The following is an 18,507-nucleotide window of genomic DNA, read 5'->3' on the forward strand; positions in this document are numbered from 1 at the left end:
GTTGACATTTCCATGCATACCTAGCCTGTGACTTGATATTTACCCTCCTCTGCTCTCTCTTACAGCTCAGTCCCCCTCCACCAACCCCTTCCCCCACTATCCCTAGCTGTCGCTCTTTTACTTCAGTTCTTGTGCTGCGATGGCTAAAGGAACCCCATTTTATGCCAAGCATTGATCTTGGTACCCACTAGTATTTGTTCCTGATTCCTGTCCCTGGAAGATAAGTTCCAAGAAACCCTGACTCAGTGACCCTCACCCAAAAGTCTACAGTCGTGGCCATCTATTTGTTATGATATGACTACTTTTTTTGGTTTCTGTGACCTGCTTAAAAAGGTTCCCAAAGATTGTTCTGAGTTGCCTTCACCACTTAACTTGGCAGCACAGACCTGTCTTTGATTGCTTACATAGATATTGATGGTCTTCTAGTGGTTTTCACCTTTAGAAATCCTCACCTCAAATGCAGAATAGATACCATAGATACTCTGAGATACCATCTTACAACTGTCAGAATGGCTAAGATCAAAACCATGATGACAGCTTATCGTGGAGAGGATGTAGAGTAAGGGAAACACTCCTTCATTGCTGGTGGGAGTACAAACTTGTACAGCCCCTTTGGAAATAAGTATGGCAGTTTCTCGGAAAACTGGGACTTAATCTACTTTAAGACCCAGCAATACCACTCTTAGATATATACCCAAAGGATGCTCAATCATTCCACAAGGAAACTTGCTCAACTATGTTCATCGCAGCATTATTTGTAATAGCCAGAACCTGGAAGAAACCTAGATACCCCTCAACTGAAGAATGGATAAAGAAAATGTGGTACATTTACACAATGGAGTATTACTCAGTGTTAAAAAAAATGACTCATGAAATTTGCAGGCAAATGGATGGAACTAGAAAAAAATCATCCTGAGTGAGGTAACACAGACTCAGAAAGACAACCATAGTATGAACTCACTCATAAGTGGATATTAGATGTAGGGCAGAGGATAGCCAGGCTATAATCCACAACTGAGAATCTAGGTAGCAAGGAGGACACTAAGAGGGATATGCATGGATCCCCCCGGGAAGGGGAAATGGATGAAATCTCCTGGGTTAACTGGGGTGAGGAGTAAAGGGGAGAGATTGTGGGATGGTCAAGCTGGGAGAAGGATGGAGAGGGAGAACAATAAAAGAGATATCTTGATAGAGGGAACTATTATGAGGTTAGGGAGAAACTTGGTGCTAGGGAAATTCACAGTAATCCACAAGGATTATTCCAGATAAAACTCCTATCAATAGTGGAGAAGGTTCCTGAACCAGACTTCTCATGTAATAAGATTGATGACTGCCCTAATTGTCATCATAGAACCTTCATCCAGTAACTGATGGAAGCAGATGCAGAGATCCACAGCCAAACACTGGGCCAAGCTCCTGGAATCCAGCAGGAGAAAGGGAGGAGGGATCATATGAGCAAGGTGGGGTCAAGGACATGACAGGGTAACACACAGAGACAGCTGACCTGAGCTAGTGGAAGCTCACGGACTGTGGATCAACAGCTGGGGAGCCTACATGGTACCGTGTAGTGGTGAGGAGCAGCAGAAAGGTGGGCTGCGTTCCCACTCGGATCCCGGCTAGCTTACGCCAAAATAATTACACAGAAACTGTATTCTTTTAAACACTGCTTGGCCCATTATCTGTAGCCTCTTATTAGCTAACTCTTACATATTGATCTAACCCATTTCTAATAATCTGTGTAGCACCGGAGGTGGTGGTGGTGGTACCAGGAGGATTCTAACCTGCAGCTGTCTCAGAGAGGAGAGTCATGGCGACTGCCTCATTGCCTTCTTCCTCCCAGCATTGTGTTCTGTCTACTCCACCTATCTAAGCTGCTTTCCTATCAAAAGCCAAGGCAGTTTCTTTATTAACCAATGAAAGTAACACATAGACAGTTAACCCTCCTCCATCAGTACCGAACTAGGTCCTTTGAATGCAGATGACAGTTATATGGCTGGGTTTTTTTGTGGGACCACTGGCAGTGGGACCAGGATTTATCCCTGGTGCATGAACTGGCTTTTTGGAGTCCATTCCCTATGGTGGGATACCTTGCTCAGACAGGGCAGAAGGGCTTGTTCCTGCCTTACCTGGATATGCTAGGCTTTGTAGAGCCCCATGGGAGACCTTACCTTTTCTGAGGAGTGCAGAAGGGATGGGAGGAAGGTGCGGGGGCAGGAGAAGGAAAGGGAGGGAAACTGTGATTGGTATGTAAAATGAATAAAAATGCATAGCTTAGTATAAAAAATATCCTCCCCTCACCCCTTTTCTCACGGCTATCTCAAATTTGGCTCAGAGATTGTGGTCCTGTTATCCTGGCAGTAACAAATATATTTTTTAATTATAATTGGATTGAGTCTATGGTCTTTTCTCAGAGACTACAAACTCCTTAGCAGTAACTTTTTCTACTCTGCATACAGCAGAAAACATTTCATACTTACTGGCTTACATCACCTAACGCGATGATGTCCATTCTATATGCTTTCCTGGGACCAACATAAAGGTCATGATTTTATTTATGTAATTATGCATGTAATTATGATCCTCAGTCTGCCCTTGAACTCACTATGTAGTCATGTGTAACACCCGATTCTGTGTTATCCTCTCGGTACAGTTCACGCGCAACTGTACCTTATGCGAGTTTGGGCAAAGGCCTGGAGATTGAAAGAAACACACAAGAGACCATGGTCATTCGAAAAGAGATCAGCCGAATGTCATTTTATTTAGCTTTTTGCCAAACTAATATACCTAGGCTGCTGCAAAGGATTATCTCCCAGGTAGGGGGGAATCTGGCTGGTGCATAGGAATTTCCTCCCAGGCATGGGGGGATCTGGCTGCTGCATAGGATTTCCTCCCGGGCAGGTGGGAAATTACCATACCAAAGGTGAAACAATGCCCTACAGCTAAATCACCAGGCTATGGCAGAGGGAGCACAGAACTAGCAGGAATGCTATAGCTGGCTGACCAGAACTGTCCTCGAGATGCACCCCAGGGAGCAAGGGTAGCAAGGGTAGCAAGGCCCTACAGTCATGGATGACTTTGAGTTTCTGATCTTCCTGCATCCATCTTCCACATACTGGGATTACAAGCATGGGCCACTCTCTTAGCCAGTGTTCTATTGCTGTGAAGAGACACCATGACCACAACAACTCTTATAAAGGAAAGCAAGTTTAGGCTTGCTTACAGTATCAATGTTTTAGTCCATTGCCATTATATCAGGAAGCATGGTAGCATCCAGGCAGATATGCTGCTGGAGAAGGAGCTCAGAATTCTACATCTGGATCCACAGGCAGCAGGGAGAGAGAGTCACTGGGCCTGGCTTCGGCTTCAGAAAACCTCAAAGCCCACTCCCAGTGACACACTTCTTCCAACAAGATCTTACCTCCTATTCTTTCAAATAATGTCACTTCCTGGTAACCAATCATCCAAATACATAAGCCCATGGGGGCAATTCTCATTCAAACCATCACAGCCACCATGCTGGTTTTCTATGTTACCAGGACCAAACCCGAGGTTCCGTGCATCCTGGACCAGTTCTCTTCCACCTGTGCTGCGTTCCTAGCCTCCAGTTAGAGACTCTGACTTATATTTAGAATGCCTAGTTATGTTTGAGCATTTTGTCATGTGTGTATTAACTGTGTATGTGTTTGGATTTGGAGAGCTGTCTGTCCATATCCCCAAATAATAGCAATTACTACTACTACTACTACTACTACTACTACTAATTTTGGTTTTTCAAGACAGGGTTTCTCTCTGTAGCCCTGGCTGTCCTGGAACTCACTCTGTAGATCAGGTTGGCCTTGAACTCAGACATTTGCCAGTCTTTGTCTCCCAATTGTTGGGATTAAAGGTGTGTGCCACCGCAACCCAGCTCCCTGAACTATTTTCAAATGCAATTATTATTCCTTTATTGTGAGGCCACTGCTTTAAAAAGGAAACAAGGCAGTCTCTTTCTACTTGTTTACAGTCTTCTTTAGGGTAGGGTTGCATGCGATGCAGGCTGACCTTGAACAGTTTTGTAGGTGAGGATGAGCCTGAACTCCTGATCATTCTACTTCCAACTCTCAAATGCTAAAATGACAGGCACGAGACACAACACCCACCCAGTTTCTGCAGTACTCAGGATGAAACCCGGGGTTCTATGTTTCCATGAAGGATCTCGCACAGTGGGGACTATCCTGCATCACAGTTTTTCCTCACATTCAATCACTAATGTCCCTTGGGTTGCAGGTGCAAGGGGGTTCATATGACTACAGAGGCAGAGCCAGGAGTGTCAGGACAGGAGGCCAGCATGTCAATGGCCTCCACCACCTGGAGAGATAAGAGGTAAAAACCAGTTTCTAGCTCTCTCTACAGGGACAGTTATCCATGTGACACTGACTTTACCACAGACACTCCAATCTCAGTTCCTGGTCTGCTGCACTGAAAGAGGGAACCATCTGTGTTTTAGACACCTGCTGTGCGTGACTGTGTCAGGAGCATCAGAGGCTCATGGGGCCGCATCCACTAAACAGCCCTGGCCGGCCCAGGGAAGAAGGAAGACAGGATCTTCACTGTTGCCGTAGCCTTTTCCATTTTAAATTGTATTTATCAGTGTGTGCTCAGTCTGTAAAGGGAAGGTTTACTAATCTTCCAGTCTAGGAAGTCCACCACACATTTCTGCTCATATGCATTCCCATTATCTTCTCCCATCTTCCCTGTCACTTTTTTTTCTGTCTCTGATCAACTTTCATGTTGTGTGTGTCTGTGCACATAAAGAAACCTACATTCCATGTATGAGAGAAACATAGCATTTGTGCCTTTCCAGTTCAGCTTACTCTGTTCAGCATGCCAATCTCCAGATCCACCTGTTTTCCCCAAAATTACATCATTTAGTTGTTTATCTGACTACACTTCTCATAGGGGTGCCCATACTCCCCCAGCCCACATCCCTTCTTCCAACCTGGCTGACCTCTCTCCAACTAAGTCTCACCCCAGTTCCCATGGCCCCATGAGAACAATCCCTGTGAGTGGTCTTGGGCCCTATACAGGAACAGCCCAGAATAGATAAAAGCATAAAATGTGGGACTTGAGTTAATCAATGCTGTGAGAAACCTGGGCTCTCACTTCATAATAGCAAGCACGGGAGAAGCAACATTGTTGGGGGATATTCATTCGATCACTATGAACCCTGAGTTTGCTTTTGCATTAATTAAATAAAATTAACCTTGGGTCAGAAGGCTAAGTTAGCAACTAGCTGACAGAAAGTAATCACAGAACATCAGATGGCATGTGGAAGAGACAGAGAGAGAGAGAGAGAGAGAGAGAGAGAGAGAGAGAGAGAGAGAGAGACTCACCAGAAATTGTAGCAAGGGGTTTTGAGTGGCGCACGTTTATCTTTGTTTCTTTGTTTTTGCTTTTCTGAGCATAAGAACAGGCCCTTTGGAAGATACTAGCAATGACAGAAGGTTAACTAGATGCCACTCAACCTCTTTGAGCTAGCAGGGTATTACCCCAGCCTTTTAGTCTCGAGTTTTATTAATAGAAAGAACGGTAGAGATTTAGTTAAAGCTACCTTTAGTGGCAGCAGCAGAGGCAGCTCCTGTGGGAACAAAATCCCGCTAGACTGCAGCCCAAGCAGCAATTGCTGGCTGAAATAGCAGTAGATTGAGGTGCACCCGCTGTGCCTGTGGGTAAAACACAGCATGGTGAAGCCAGGTCGTTCACGACCATCCTGTTTATTTGAAAGCTTATTGGGCACATGACCTTGTCACATCTGCAGGTGGCAGGCAAGCTTGGCTGTTAGTAACTCTCTGCTCTACTCTTTTAGTTTGGGTCGGGGTGGGTAGACTACCACACTATAGCAGGGGACCAATCTTTTTGTTCACCTGTAGCTAGACTTAAACTGGATCAAGGCATTTTCATTTTGAAAATGAACCCATCACTTTTTTTAAAAAACTCCTACAAATACCACTAGAGAACAAATGGCAGGTTTGGACCACAGATTAGTAAAACTTGAAAATGACCTACCCGTACCCCAAGAACAGGATAAGCTAAAATACATAAATGGAATTGGTTCAAAATGCAAGACTGCTCAGCTAAGCAAGTGAATGCCCCATCATACACACACGGCATCTAAAATCCCTTCTCCTGACCTTCCACATGGATTAAACACACATAGGACCTGCCTGGTTCAGGCCACCATCACCTCCTCTAGGATGCAGCAGCTCCTTCTCCTTAAGTAAAGTCTGAGTATGGAGTGGTCCCTCCCCAAACCTTGCTCTCCCTTGCCTCCCAGCAAACATGAGGAAAGCAGACCTCCTTTAACATGCATTTGCCCCGTAGTGTACTCTGTCACCATCGGCCAAAAGCAATAGAGCCAAACAGTAGTGCGGACTCAAACCCTGATTCATACCAACCCTTTCAGCCTTCGGGTGTTTTGTCACAGTGGTGAAAAACCTATGGCCATACCCTTCTCTTTGCAGCCCTAGGATCTGTGTGGTAGCTTGTGTGGCCCCCATAATCCCATAATCCCACAATCTCATATTAGGAGGTGTGACTTTGTTGGAGTGGGTGTGGCCTTGTGGGAGGAAGTGTGTCATTGTGGGGGTAGACTTTGGGATTTCATATACTCAGGCTATCACCCGATGTCAGTCAACTTCTTGCTGCCTTCTGATCAAGATGTAGCCAGGACCACGTTTGCTATCACACCCCTACGTGCCCCATCATGAAACCTCTGAACAGTAAGCAAGCCACCCCAATTCACTGTTTTCTTTATAAGAATTGCCACGATCATGATGTCTCTTCACAGCAATAGGAATCCTAAGACAATCTGCCTTGTGTGGTTCTCATCAGGGCAGCCATAGAAGCCTATTAAGGTGAAAATGCATATAGCTTTGTTCTCATCAAGGGCTTTACATTCTTGCCTCACCCTGAAGTCCTCTCGTATGGCATCCTGCCATTCTCTGCTCTGAACAACCATCTTTTTCTATGGGTGACATGATGAACCAAACGCAGGTCCCCACACAACCTGCTGAGCTAAGCAAGCTGTTTCTGCCTCTAAGCCATTGCACTGTCTTTCCCCCTGGGGCACTTCCCTCCAGGAAATGCACCAGACATCTTTAGTCCTGCCATCACCCCTGATGCCTTCAGATTAGAAGACTGACCCCAGTCACCAGGCCCTCTCCTGCATGATTTTTCTGAACTTCACCCATCATCCCCTGATTTGTCCTAATTAGTTGTGTTTACTTTTTCATTCCAGTTATGATAATGAGTTTGACAATTTCTTCCTGACAGAAATGGTGGTGCATCTCTAGCCCTTACAAAAGTGCTAGTTCCTGGAAGGAACTCAGTATTATTCACCAAGATAGTGCACAGTTAGTGTCTGGTGTCACTCCTACACAGAGCCCTGTGTGCATCACAAGCCCTCATCACCCAAAGTGACACACAGACATAGGCAGAGGCTTCTCGTTCGTTCATGGCAGCTTATGCCTGAAATAATCACTCAGAAACTTTATTATTTGCAATACTGTTTGGCCAATAGCTTGAGTGAATTGCTAGCTAGCTGTTATATCTAAAATTAATCCATTTCTATTATTTCAGATTTTACTATGAGGCTCGTAGACTACTGGCAAGGTTCCAGCTGTCAGCTGGTGTCTTTTCCTTCTGATAACTACATGGCATCTCACAACTCTGCCTTTTTTCTCCAGCATTCAGTTTAGTTTTCACTGCCTAGTTCTGTTCTGCCCTGCTATAGATTCAAAGCAGTTTCTTTATTCATTAACCAATAAAAGCAACACATAGCAGAAGAATCTCCCACACCATGCAGGCCGAGCCTGAGGAAGGTGGAAGGGTATTGAGGAGTGGGCCCAGCACAGGCACAGTCTCTGGTGCAGGAGGGTAGGCAGGGTGACAGGATCATCATGAAGGATGGGGGAGCTCAGGGTGAAGACACCATGAGGCCCCCAGTGCAAGCTGTCATGGTTTTCAGTCTCTATCCATGGCAAGAACACAAAGTACTCAGACCATGGAGGGAGAGGGTGACAGCTGCATCCACAAGTACATCCTGGAGCCAGTACTAGGGAGACACGAAGGTATTGTGGGGTATCCACCAGAGAAGACTGCTTGGGCATGGGTTTAAGCTAATAGAAAATCTTTATTAGCTGGCTGGCAGGTACCCTGGGTATTTGCAATCCCAGTGTAACACTGAACTTTCTCCAGTGTGAGCTTTGAAGCACAGACATACTGGTCTGGGTTGGCACACTCTGGCTAACAAGAAGAATTACAGAAGCAAAATTAGAGAAGCCAAAAGGCATGGACTTGGATAGACTAGGTCTTTATTTTTGTTTTGGTCAGTGGTACTGACAATGCTGAATTTTACGGCCTGAGTGGTACTCCTCAAGAAATCAGCTGTGGTAAGGTCTGGGGCCCTGTCACATTCTCCAGCAGTCTTAATGAATCAGTCAAAGTGTGAACTCATACTATTTTAGTTTAAGATGCAGGGCCCCTGTGTTAATCCAATCAGAAGTAGAGACCCAGCCAGTGCTGAGAGTGGAGAGCTGCTGTGGGGGTGGGGGGCAAACCAGGAGAACAGACTTGTGTCAATTATTTGGTTTTTGTCTGTGTCTCTTCTCTTTTTGAGTCTTTTTCCTCTCTAGCCACAGCGAGATTTTTTTTCTAATTACTCCTGATTAATTAGCATAGGAACAACAGGTTTCTTCCAAAGCTATTTGTTGTTGCCTTTATCTTAGGAACAGTAAGCCGAAGCCCTTCCAGTGTTTTAGGACCATTTCAGTATCTAACTGTATATTACTGTAGCTTTAGTCCAGAAACAGAGCTGTTTAAAACCTCTAGATCCTGATCAACCTGTCACTTAGTTTGGAAAGCATTAGAAGGGGCACATTTAGTCAAATCATTGGTATGTGCCTACCAATTAGTCTCAGGGGCTTGGTGTCCAGATGTGTTAACCCACAAGGCTGAATAGCAGGTGTCAGAATAAAGGAAATTGCCTAGGTTAAAGATTCAGGAATAGTAGATAAGTTTTAGTCTCTTGTAAGTCCCCATAATTTGGGTTGTCCCCAGTCACAGTGAGTTGTCATTCAATAAGCTGACAGGCTAGTTAGTTCCTATGTAGTATGGGAGCTGGGTATCTAAGCATAACTAGCAATCCTGGCTGATTTCTGGCTGGGAATGAATAACTCTATTCCCAGGGTCCCTTCCTATGGTATAGAGTGATCCCCCAAGTTTTCCAAAGACCAGAATCTTTTAAAAGGATTTTTCAGGTTTTTCTAACTACAGTTTTTGAATTGGAAAAACCTTTGTTCCTGGCACCTAAGGGGCCCAGCCTTAGGGCATGCATAGAATTGTAAACTCAGTATTTCTATCTCAAAAGATAATCCCCCATATCTTTGCTTTGTTTCAATACAACCAATTCAATTCAATAAAGTGTGGATCAGCGAGCAAAGGTCAAGATGAATATAGTTTGCTGGCCTATAGTCAACTAGCCAAGACATATCCTGTATCTGTCTTTCTCAGTCCTAGGTCCATACCTGAGGTCCGTGGGGGTCAGACCATAACTCTATACTCATACCCTTCATACCCATAGAACAAAGCATAAGACTCAGGAGGAGGTAGAGAGGCAGGGAGTGAAAAGGCCTGGGGCCCAATGAAACCTTAGTTTTAATGTGTCCATAGTCCAGAGACAATCCAGTTGGCATCATCATCCATGGCTTCTACTTGCTTGACCTGGGTGTGGTGAATCCGTTGTGTAATGCCGGCTACCTTCACAGCCACAAGAATAAAGAGAATCTCCTTGTAGGGTCATTTCTAAGTGGTTCCAGTGCCCCTTTGGCTACCTGCTAGAACCAGGGAGTATCAGCAGACTCCAGCAAGGAGCAACTGGTACTTGGAGGTCAGTTGGGTCTCTCAGATAACCCAGCAAATACACTCTTTGGAGGACTGGGGGTTCTGTTGTGACTTTAGAAAAAAAAATGGTTAGAAGGTTCTGCCAACTGCTGGTCTCTGGGCCTGGGAAGCAGTGGAGGAGGTCTTCCAAATATAGTCTCGTGAGGTAAATCCCTTCCTAATGGGGTACAGTAGGTCTGAAGCCAAGGAAAGGGGTCTATCCACCCTTCTCTGGACTCTCAAGAGAGTTTCATTATAGTTTTATTTTTTTTCTTTGTAACATCCTATTTTTTTTCTACCTTCCCAGGACTCTGAGTTCTATATGCACAATGAAGTTTTCAGTGTATTTCTAAAGCTTTAGCTATTAACAGAGAAGTTTTGGCTTTGAAAGCCAGGCCACTGTCAGGTCTCGTTGGCTAGGAGTAGGCCAAATCAGGCAACCAGTCTTTGGAGGGGCTTTTAAGCTTCTACTTACTATCTGAGAAGTTTCAGCCCAGGTGGGGAATGCATCTACCCACCCAGAGAAGATGGCTGATTTCTACAAAAACCAGCAAGTATTCTTATCTGCCCCTGGCATGATCACTGTGAAGTCAGTATTCTCAGAGCATACCAGTGTTGGTGGATCTACTTAGACACAAGACTGTAATCTGGCTGAGGCATCCTGAGCTAGCTATAACAACCTAGCTAGTCTGAGCAACACTGCTCTGTGAATCTCAGGCGAGTAGCCTGAGAAAGGTCAGTCCCAGAGTCCCACCAATTGTTTCTGGGAGAATGCTATTTCCCTCTGTTGTCCTCCATCAACCTTTGGGTTTGAACCATCCGTTTCTTCTTTATCAAGGAGTCTCAAGCAGCACTGGGTTGGGGTATGTCATCAAAGTATCAAGAAGGCCCCTCTGCTCTTCATGCCATTCGTTGGACAGCAAGATTTTCGTGGCCCCAGAGAGTAGGTTAAGACCTCTTTTGTAATGTCTTTTGTTTGTGGGCAAACAGATGGAAAATCTTTTGAGACATCTGGAAGGGCTAGGGCTATAGCAGACATCAGGAATGTTTCATAAGTCTCAAATGCTTTTTGGTAGGTCTCAGTTCAGGTTTGGGGCTCAATGAGTGCCCCTCTTTGTGCTGGTGTGTAGAGAGAGCCCTTGCTATTTCCAGACTCTGGCATCCAGAAGCAGAAATACCTAGCTGCGCTTAGTGACTCTCAAGCCTGTCTCAGTCTTCGGAGCTGGGATCTGAAGGACAGCAGCATCTTACTCTGAGACAGGCTCCCTTTGCCTGCTCTCAACTGGGACTCAAGATCGGCAGCCTCTTATGTGTGGAGCTGGGCTTTCTTAGTTGGTATTCACTAGCACAATGTCTGTAACTCTTGCGGCAGCCCCTCAGTGGCCCCCTTACAATCTATTTTCCTAGGAAATCCCTGACAGAAGGGAAGGAGAAATACATTTAGTGTCTTTAAATCCTTGGGACAACCTGGTCCAAGTATACTGCCTGCTGTATCACCCCTCTAGGTCTGTCTATGTAAAAGCAAACATGGTTGACTCTCCTCTGCCAGTGGGAGGCTAATGTCTAAGACAGTGTACACTTGATTTTCTAGAAGAATCAGACTCATGAGAACCAGAGGACTCAGGTTTCATCACAGGTAGGAGAGGTGTATTCCAGGGTAACTAGAAAGGACACCAGGATGCCCATCTCTCCAAGCCAGGCAACATGGACTGCAATTTCCCTTTTCGTTTCCAGGGTCATTGGGTATTGTTTATAATCTGGAGTAGCTGAACTGGTTAGCTGAACAATTTTAGGAACTTGGTGTTGGATCAGTCCTGGGAGTTGATTTCCACCCATAACCTCAGGAATCTTTGTCTTCAATCTGAGAAATAACCCACTGTATCTTTTGACTGGAGGCAGAACTTGCAGCTAGGAGGGTAAGACACCACAATTTTGCTGGGTGTCTGTCAGTCTAACTGAGTCTCATTACAGAGAAGGTGACAGTGGCTTTTGGTTTACACTAAAGGTCTCATCCCAATCAGTTGTTTGTTGTCAAACACCTTTTGAGCTACCTCCTGCAATTGGGACCTATTTATATTTTTAGCATTTTAAAACTTTTATAAGTTTTTTCTAATATCTGGAGTCAACTAGGTGACAAGAGAAATCTTTTTAGCACTTGTCTTTAATTCTTCTAAAAAGAACCTAGTGGAAATTGTGTAAAGTTTCCTTGGACAGTGTTGGTCATAAGGGAAAAATCTGTTTTGTTCAGATGCACTGTCTGGCATTGATCCCCCAGTCTAGCCCAGGGTTGGGTTTTTTACTTTTTTCAGAGAATGGTGTTTTCCAACTATACAGATCACTAATTGAAAAGAAGACATAAATCATGAAAGAGAAAGGAACAGAGCTTCCTCTTTTCCTTGGGGCTCATCCAGGGGGAACTTCCCCCTTCTTTAGGGCTGCTTAGAGCAGGCACAGAGCAAAGGGAATGGTCACCTGGGAAGTATATTCTCTTTCCTTGTGTACTAAATGGCAGGTGTTTTGGATGAGAGGCCCAGCCCCCTCCATCTCCCCACAGGGACCAACACTGAGCAGGAGTCAAGCAACAAAACAAGCAAGCACTCTCAGTCCTGGAATGGGGCAGACAGGTGAGGTTGTTTTTTCAGGATATTTTCAGGTAGGATATTTCTCTGGGCAACCTGACAAAGACAAATGGATTTGGGTCTCCAACAAGAGGGCCACAGATCTCAAGCCAGGGGATTCTCACACCAAAGAAAGCCACTGATCAATACAGGGAAACAACTGACAAAAACACATAGACCCTCCCCATCTGAGAGAGAGAGAGAGAGAGAGAGAGAGAGAGAGAGAGAGAGAGAGAGAGAGAACCACCAGGGGTGACCACCACAATCCAATGACGTCTCACATGGTTCCTGGACACTGGATCAGCAGCCATGTCTGATCTGTCCTGTGTCCAAACAGAAGGCCCCTTAGGCAGACTTAACTCTGCTGGTGACAGGCAGGGTGACTTTCTCATTGGTTTCATTTTGGAGTGGAGGTGTCCAACTTCTCTGAAGTGTTAGGCAGTAACTAATCCAAGAGAGTCTTGCGGACCTGGAACTCAGGTTGTGTACCCCCTAGGAGCTCTTTGGCCACCACACTCTCTCATTTTGAGGGGCAGCTCTGAGACCCCCAGTATCTCAAAGTCTAGTCTCGGGATCTTGGTAGAACTTCCATAAATGTTGTGGGGATACCTTCCAGAGCAGACTACTTGATTTAAACTAAGAGAAAAATCTATATTAGTTGACCAGAGACTACACTTGGTGTTCAGAATCCCAGTGCAGCATCAAGACATTCTCAGTGTGAGCCTTTAAGCCCCAAAACACTGTTCTTGGTTGACATACTTTGGTTAACAAGAACAGTTAACTAGAAGCAGAATTGCAGAGGCTAAAAGGCAATGTTAACACCTTTAGAAACTTTCCTAGAACTATGAACTTTGATGGATTAGATCTTTGTTTTAATTTTGGTAGGTGGTGCTGACAATGTGCTGAGTTTTATGGCCTGAATGGTAGTCCCATCATGGAGTCAGGTATACTAGGTTCTGGGGCCCTGCTACAGAGGCAGGAGGTGAGAAAGAGTCAGCAGCCAGGGAAAGATAAAGTTCAGGGATGATCAAGGTTGGGTGGATAACTGGGTCAGTATGGGACATGGGGTGAGGGGTTCAGAGAGGTGACAGCAGAGATTCTAAGATAGTTCTGGAAAGAGATGGAGCTGCTGATCCAGGAGCACCATGGGAGGAGGGTAGCAGGTCACCAGTGGCCATCCTAAGCCAGGCCATACCTGGTACATCACAGGAAAGAGTCCCGAGGGATACCAGTGCTGGGTGGCTTCCACATCACTCACCTGAGAGACTAGCCCATGGCAGTTTCCGCGTGGTCCACCTGTGTTGCTGGCCTCTCTACTTTCTTCCTCTGGGATTTTATGCTGAGTGAGGAGACCAGAGCCTTCAATGTGGGCATGAAGGGGACCAGGTACAGCAGTCACCTCCCCTGAGCCCCAGTCATTGGCTGTAAGGGTGGCTGGGAGGGAGCTAAACACCCAGATGGCAGGACCCAGCCGGGGGAGACAGCCTTCTTCCTTGGCTGAGGAAGGAGGTAGATCTCCCCATCTCGAAAGATCTGGATTTAGAGTGGGTCTTTCCACCTTAAATGAGTCAATCAAGAAAAATCCCCAACAGCAGTGCCCAGTCACTTTGCTTAATTCCAACAGCCTTCACTACTCAGAAGGACGAAGAAATAGCACCATAGGTTCAAAGTCAGCTTAGGTTACATAGCAAGATTCTGCATCAAAAGTCAAAACCAACAATTGCAATTGAAAATATCAAGGACTTACAGAACTGAAGAGCATGTTTGTATATGGTAGTAATGGGCACACAAAAAGAACTTTTCAAAATTTTTATATTTTTTATTTGCCTGCATGTGTGTATGTGCATACATGAGTGCCTGATGCCCTCTGAAGCCAAAAGAGGCTTTCAGCCCCTCTGGAACTAGAGTTACACATAGCTTCAGGCTGCCATGTGGGTGCCGAGGACTGAAACTTGGTAGTCTACAAGAGCAGCCAGGATAAGGAAGGATGGACCCTGCTCTGAGCTAAAGAGATTCTGTTCCTGCAACCCAAGATGACTCCCCCTACCTGGACCAGCTCCTCCAGGGGCGTGGGTTGTGGTGTTCTGTGTAGTATCTTGGAAAAAAAAAAAAAAAAACAAAACAAAGTCTCAGGTTTCAGCCCTATTCCCCACAACTGTCCAGAAAGCACAGAATCTGAGCTGTATAGGAACTGTGTCTATCTCAGTCCCCAGCCTATGACACCGTCACCATGAATCCCAGCCCTGGGTTGAACTCACAGGAGACACTGATCTGGACAGTCTTTTGAACAGTCACACCGACTCCAGGGAAGACCACTTGGCAGATGAGGTTGGTGCCATGGTCCTGGAACCTGGGTGTGAGGGTCAGCACTGAGGAGAGGGTAGTCCTGGGGCCCAGGGATGCGAGGACAGTTGTCATCCAGGAGAAGATAGGAGGCGTCCCCCGTTCACAGGCCCAGGGCACAGAGCACGTCACATTGCTAGGAACGCCAGACTCCAGCATTTGTGGAATGTCGATGTTGGGGGTGTGAGTGAGGGCTGGTGAGGAGAGAAAGACATGCAGGATCAGATGAGGGAGAATAGCCATTGAGAGACACAGGCTGGTGAGGAGAGAAAGACATGCAGGATCAGATGAGGGAGGATAGCCATTGAGAGACACAGGCTCCCACCCAACTCCTCTGTTACTCTCCTCCATCCCCAGTGACTCTCAGGCCGGGATCCTCGAGCTGCTCTGCGACACCCACGAGCTTCCTCTCTGGCCAGTGTGGAGCCAGTACTTTACCTGTCACCTGCACAGAGAGCTGATTCTTGTAGTAATTCCACTCGAAGGAGTCTTTTTCAATCCTGAAAAAGTAAGAACCGCTGTCGGTCCTCTGCACATCTCTGATGTCCAGCGAGCAATTGTTGTTCCTTGGGTCCCCGGAGAGATGGAACTGGCCCTGATTCTTCACCAGTTGATTTAGGTTGTTTGTAGCCACAGGCGAATCATGGTCTGTATTCGCCCCTGCTCTGAACCAGTAGCCAAAGACCTTGTCTGAGCTTCGGTTCCCGGAATGTTCAAAGAATGTGCAGGGCACGAGGACACACAGACCCTTCTGCACTTTCACTACGCTGGACTTCAGTTCCAGCTTATATGTCTCGTAGGTAAACATGGACACCGTAGGGAGAGGAAAGTGTTTTCCAGGTGCCCACTCGCAGACCCAGAGCAGAAACAGCAGTCGGGGCAGCGGCATCCCGACGATGTCCTTGGATGGCTGCCAGTGAGCAAACGGAGGGAGACACAGGCACAGCTTTCTAGAAACTGAGAAAGCTGCAGAAAATCAACAGATTGTGGCTCATAGAAGAGGAACCAAAGACTGCAGGTGGCCTGAGTCTTCCTGTCTGCAGAGAACACATGAAAACCCAGCAGTCAGACAGCCAAGAGGCCAGAGAGACCCGGACAGAGAGGAACAGAGGAGGAGAGGATGGAGGCAGCTCTGTGAGAGGTTAATAGAAATGGGTTAAGGAAAGAAAAAAGCTAGTTAGAACAAGCCTAAGCTAAGGCCGAGCATTCATAACTAATAAGGTTTCCATGTCATCATTTAGGGGCTGCTACAAGGCTGTGTTCACAGCACATGCCTATGATCCCAGCACTAGAAAGGCTATGGAAGAAGGGTCTGGAGTTCTAGGCCAACCTGAGCTACATAGTGAGACCCTGTCTCAGAGGAAGTGGGTGCAGGGTCAGGGGGTGCAAGACTGGACTCTTGGACTTTTTGTCAGGGGATCCGACCCCTGCTTGTAAGCAAATGAGTATGCTAAATACTAAGAGGTAAAAAATAAACTACTTGACCACAAACTAAGAAAAGAAAACAAAAGAGAATAATCAAAGGAAAGAAATAAAACTTTTATCATTTAGAGTTGATTTGGCGGCTGCCATGAATAAATCAATTAAATCATGAATAAATCAATTACTAAAATAATTAGTAAGAGACTGATGGGAAGGCTGAGTCTAAAATCACCAGTCGGAATGGCAGTGGTTCCTAACCCCAACAGAGCAGTTGGAAAAAGTGATTTAAAAAAAACAAAAAACTATTAAAAAAAACTAAAAAAGAAAAGAGCCTTTTTAATTTTTTTTAAGTATTAACACCAACAGTCTCATGAGTTCCACATTTTCCTTATGTGGAATGGATACTCCAACTTCTATGAACACATGTATGTTCTTACCTGAAAGTCTTCATTAATATCTAAGGCTACTCTTGAAATAGATTTATTCACAGTATATAAATCTTCAAGCAAACAAGGGAAAGCTCAAAGAAATATGAAACTTCTGAGAAGACAGAGAGGGCTACACCAGCATCCGAGGCTTCCTTCCAGGTCAAAGAGTCCTGAAGGCAGCTGGGGTGGAAGCAGATGAAGGACACTGGGTTCTCAGGCCAGTTGCCCTGTATCAGCCTCCACAGCCGCCATTCCATCCTCTTTAAGTGTGCAATGAATTACCATTAGCAAGCTACTTTAAAACTGATGGAAATAGCACTCAGTAATAACCATTCTTCTATTTTAAAAGCTTAAGTTTATTACCAGCTGAATTCCGACTGCATATGTTTTCAAAAGAAAATTTGAAATATTCTTTTGTGACATTTACCAGGCTTCCATACCTTAAAATTAATTTAAAAAAAAAACACATCTAAGTACTGTGAAGTTTAAGAACAAAGCATCCTTGCTAGTTTAAACACAGATATTAAGAGAAGTATTCTACTGGGCCAGAAAACTAGCACATTCTCTTTTTCCAGTAGGCACAATATACATCAGGAGGAACTTCTAGACTCTACAGCACAGTCAACATTTTGGACAGAAACTTCTAATTTTTATAGAAATGTCCATAGCTATTAGAAGTGAGACTGCTATGTGAATACACACTCTACTCTACAGGTAGCTAGTTTAGAGTAAAATAAGTTAAGTAAATCTTTCCTGGCAGTGCTAGTGTTTGCACTGATCTTCAGGAAAGCAAGGAAGCAGAAACAAAACACAAGCACCAAGTCACTTGATGAACTCTGAGAGGATGAGAAGGTTCTGAGTTTTGATGTAGGCAACACATCAAAACAACACATTTGCCAATAACAAAACTCACTGAAGTGTTTATTGTCTATGTGGACATATTAAAACTTGAAATAATTTGTTGCAAATATGGACAATGGAGAAGATAAGGACAAGGATCAGTGTGATTAGCATGTGAAAGTCCCTGGGCTCAACCTAAATACTTAAGTAAAATAAATAAAAGATATGGACACAAATAGAATAGTGGACATTTTCAGGCCAACTCAAGTTTTTAAAATACAAGGATTAATTTGACAGATGTAAAGATACTATTGTTGCTACCACAGATCACAATGAGATACTTTTTCTACCTGTCATACAGGTGGTTTAAAACCAAGTGTATACTTGCAGCAAGCTCTCAGCCACTGTTTACCAAAGTACATGCCTAAATACTGTTTCTGCTTTGCACAGTCTGCCAAAAGCCCAACATTTTCAGGAAACAATCTGTTACTGAGTTCCACCCCAGCCAAGTACTAAACTACATTCTTAGAGATAAAAGTTTAAACATTAAAAATATCCAAATATCCAGGGATGAAGCATTCCATGAAAATGACAGTATAAAAGCAGTCGAGGGTCAGCAAGATGGTTCAGTAAGTAAAGGCACCTACTATCAACCTTGATGATCTGAGTTTGATCCCCAAGTACCACATGGTAGAAAGAAAGAACCACAAGGGTTCTCTGACCTCTACACATACACCATGGTATATTTCCATACAACATACCATCTATACAGACATTTACTAAAAAGAAATTTTAAATGTAAAATAAAATTAATTTTAAAAAAGTTATAACCAGAAAAGTATTATTTATATTTCATTTTTATCAAAAATGAAGGTATAGCTACATGTAGTATTTTTATATTAATATTTACATTAAAATTCCAAATATACATGCAGGAA

At 44.7% G+C, this 18,507-nt stretch overlaps 1 protein-coding gene and 1 long non-coding RNA gene across 2 annotated transcripts; both read right to left on the reverse strand.

Moving 5' to 3' along the window:
* Nucleotides 1-8,150: 8,150 nt before the first annotated feature.
* On the reverse strand, nt 8,151-13,907 carry LOC148118270 (uncharacterized). Its single transcript, XR_015736184.1, has 2 exons — nt 13,795-13,907; nt 8,151-9,795 (listed from the first exon to the last, which is right to left on the reverse strand). It is a non-coding gene; the product is annotated as an uncharacterized LOC148118270 (long non-coding RNA).
* A 424-nt stretch (nt 13,908-14,331) lies between these two features.
* On the reverse strand, nt 14,332-16,152 carry LOC125412122 (sialic acid-binding Ig-like lectin 9). Its single transcript, XM_087900967.1, has 3 exons — nt 15,318-16,152; nt 14,795-15,073; nt 14,332-14,631 (listed from the first exon to the last, which is right to left on the reverse strand). The coding sequence occupies exons 1-3, from the start codon at nt 15,766-15,768 to the stop codon at nt 14,456-14,458; spliced, it is 906 nt and encodes a 301-aa protein (XP_087757093.1). The 5' UTR covers nt 15,769-16,152; the 3' UTR covers nt 14,332-14,455.
* Between the last annotated feature and the right edge of the window lie 2,355 nt (nt 16,153-18,507).

The sequence above is a fragment of the Myodes glareolus genome, chromosome 23 (assembly GCF_982192425.1).
Source record: "Myodes glareolus chromosome 23, mMyoGla1.1, whole genome shotgun sequence".
Taxonomy (NCBI): Eukaryota; Metazoa; Chordata; class Mammalia; order Rodentia; family Cricetidae; genus Myodes; species Myodes glareolus.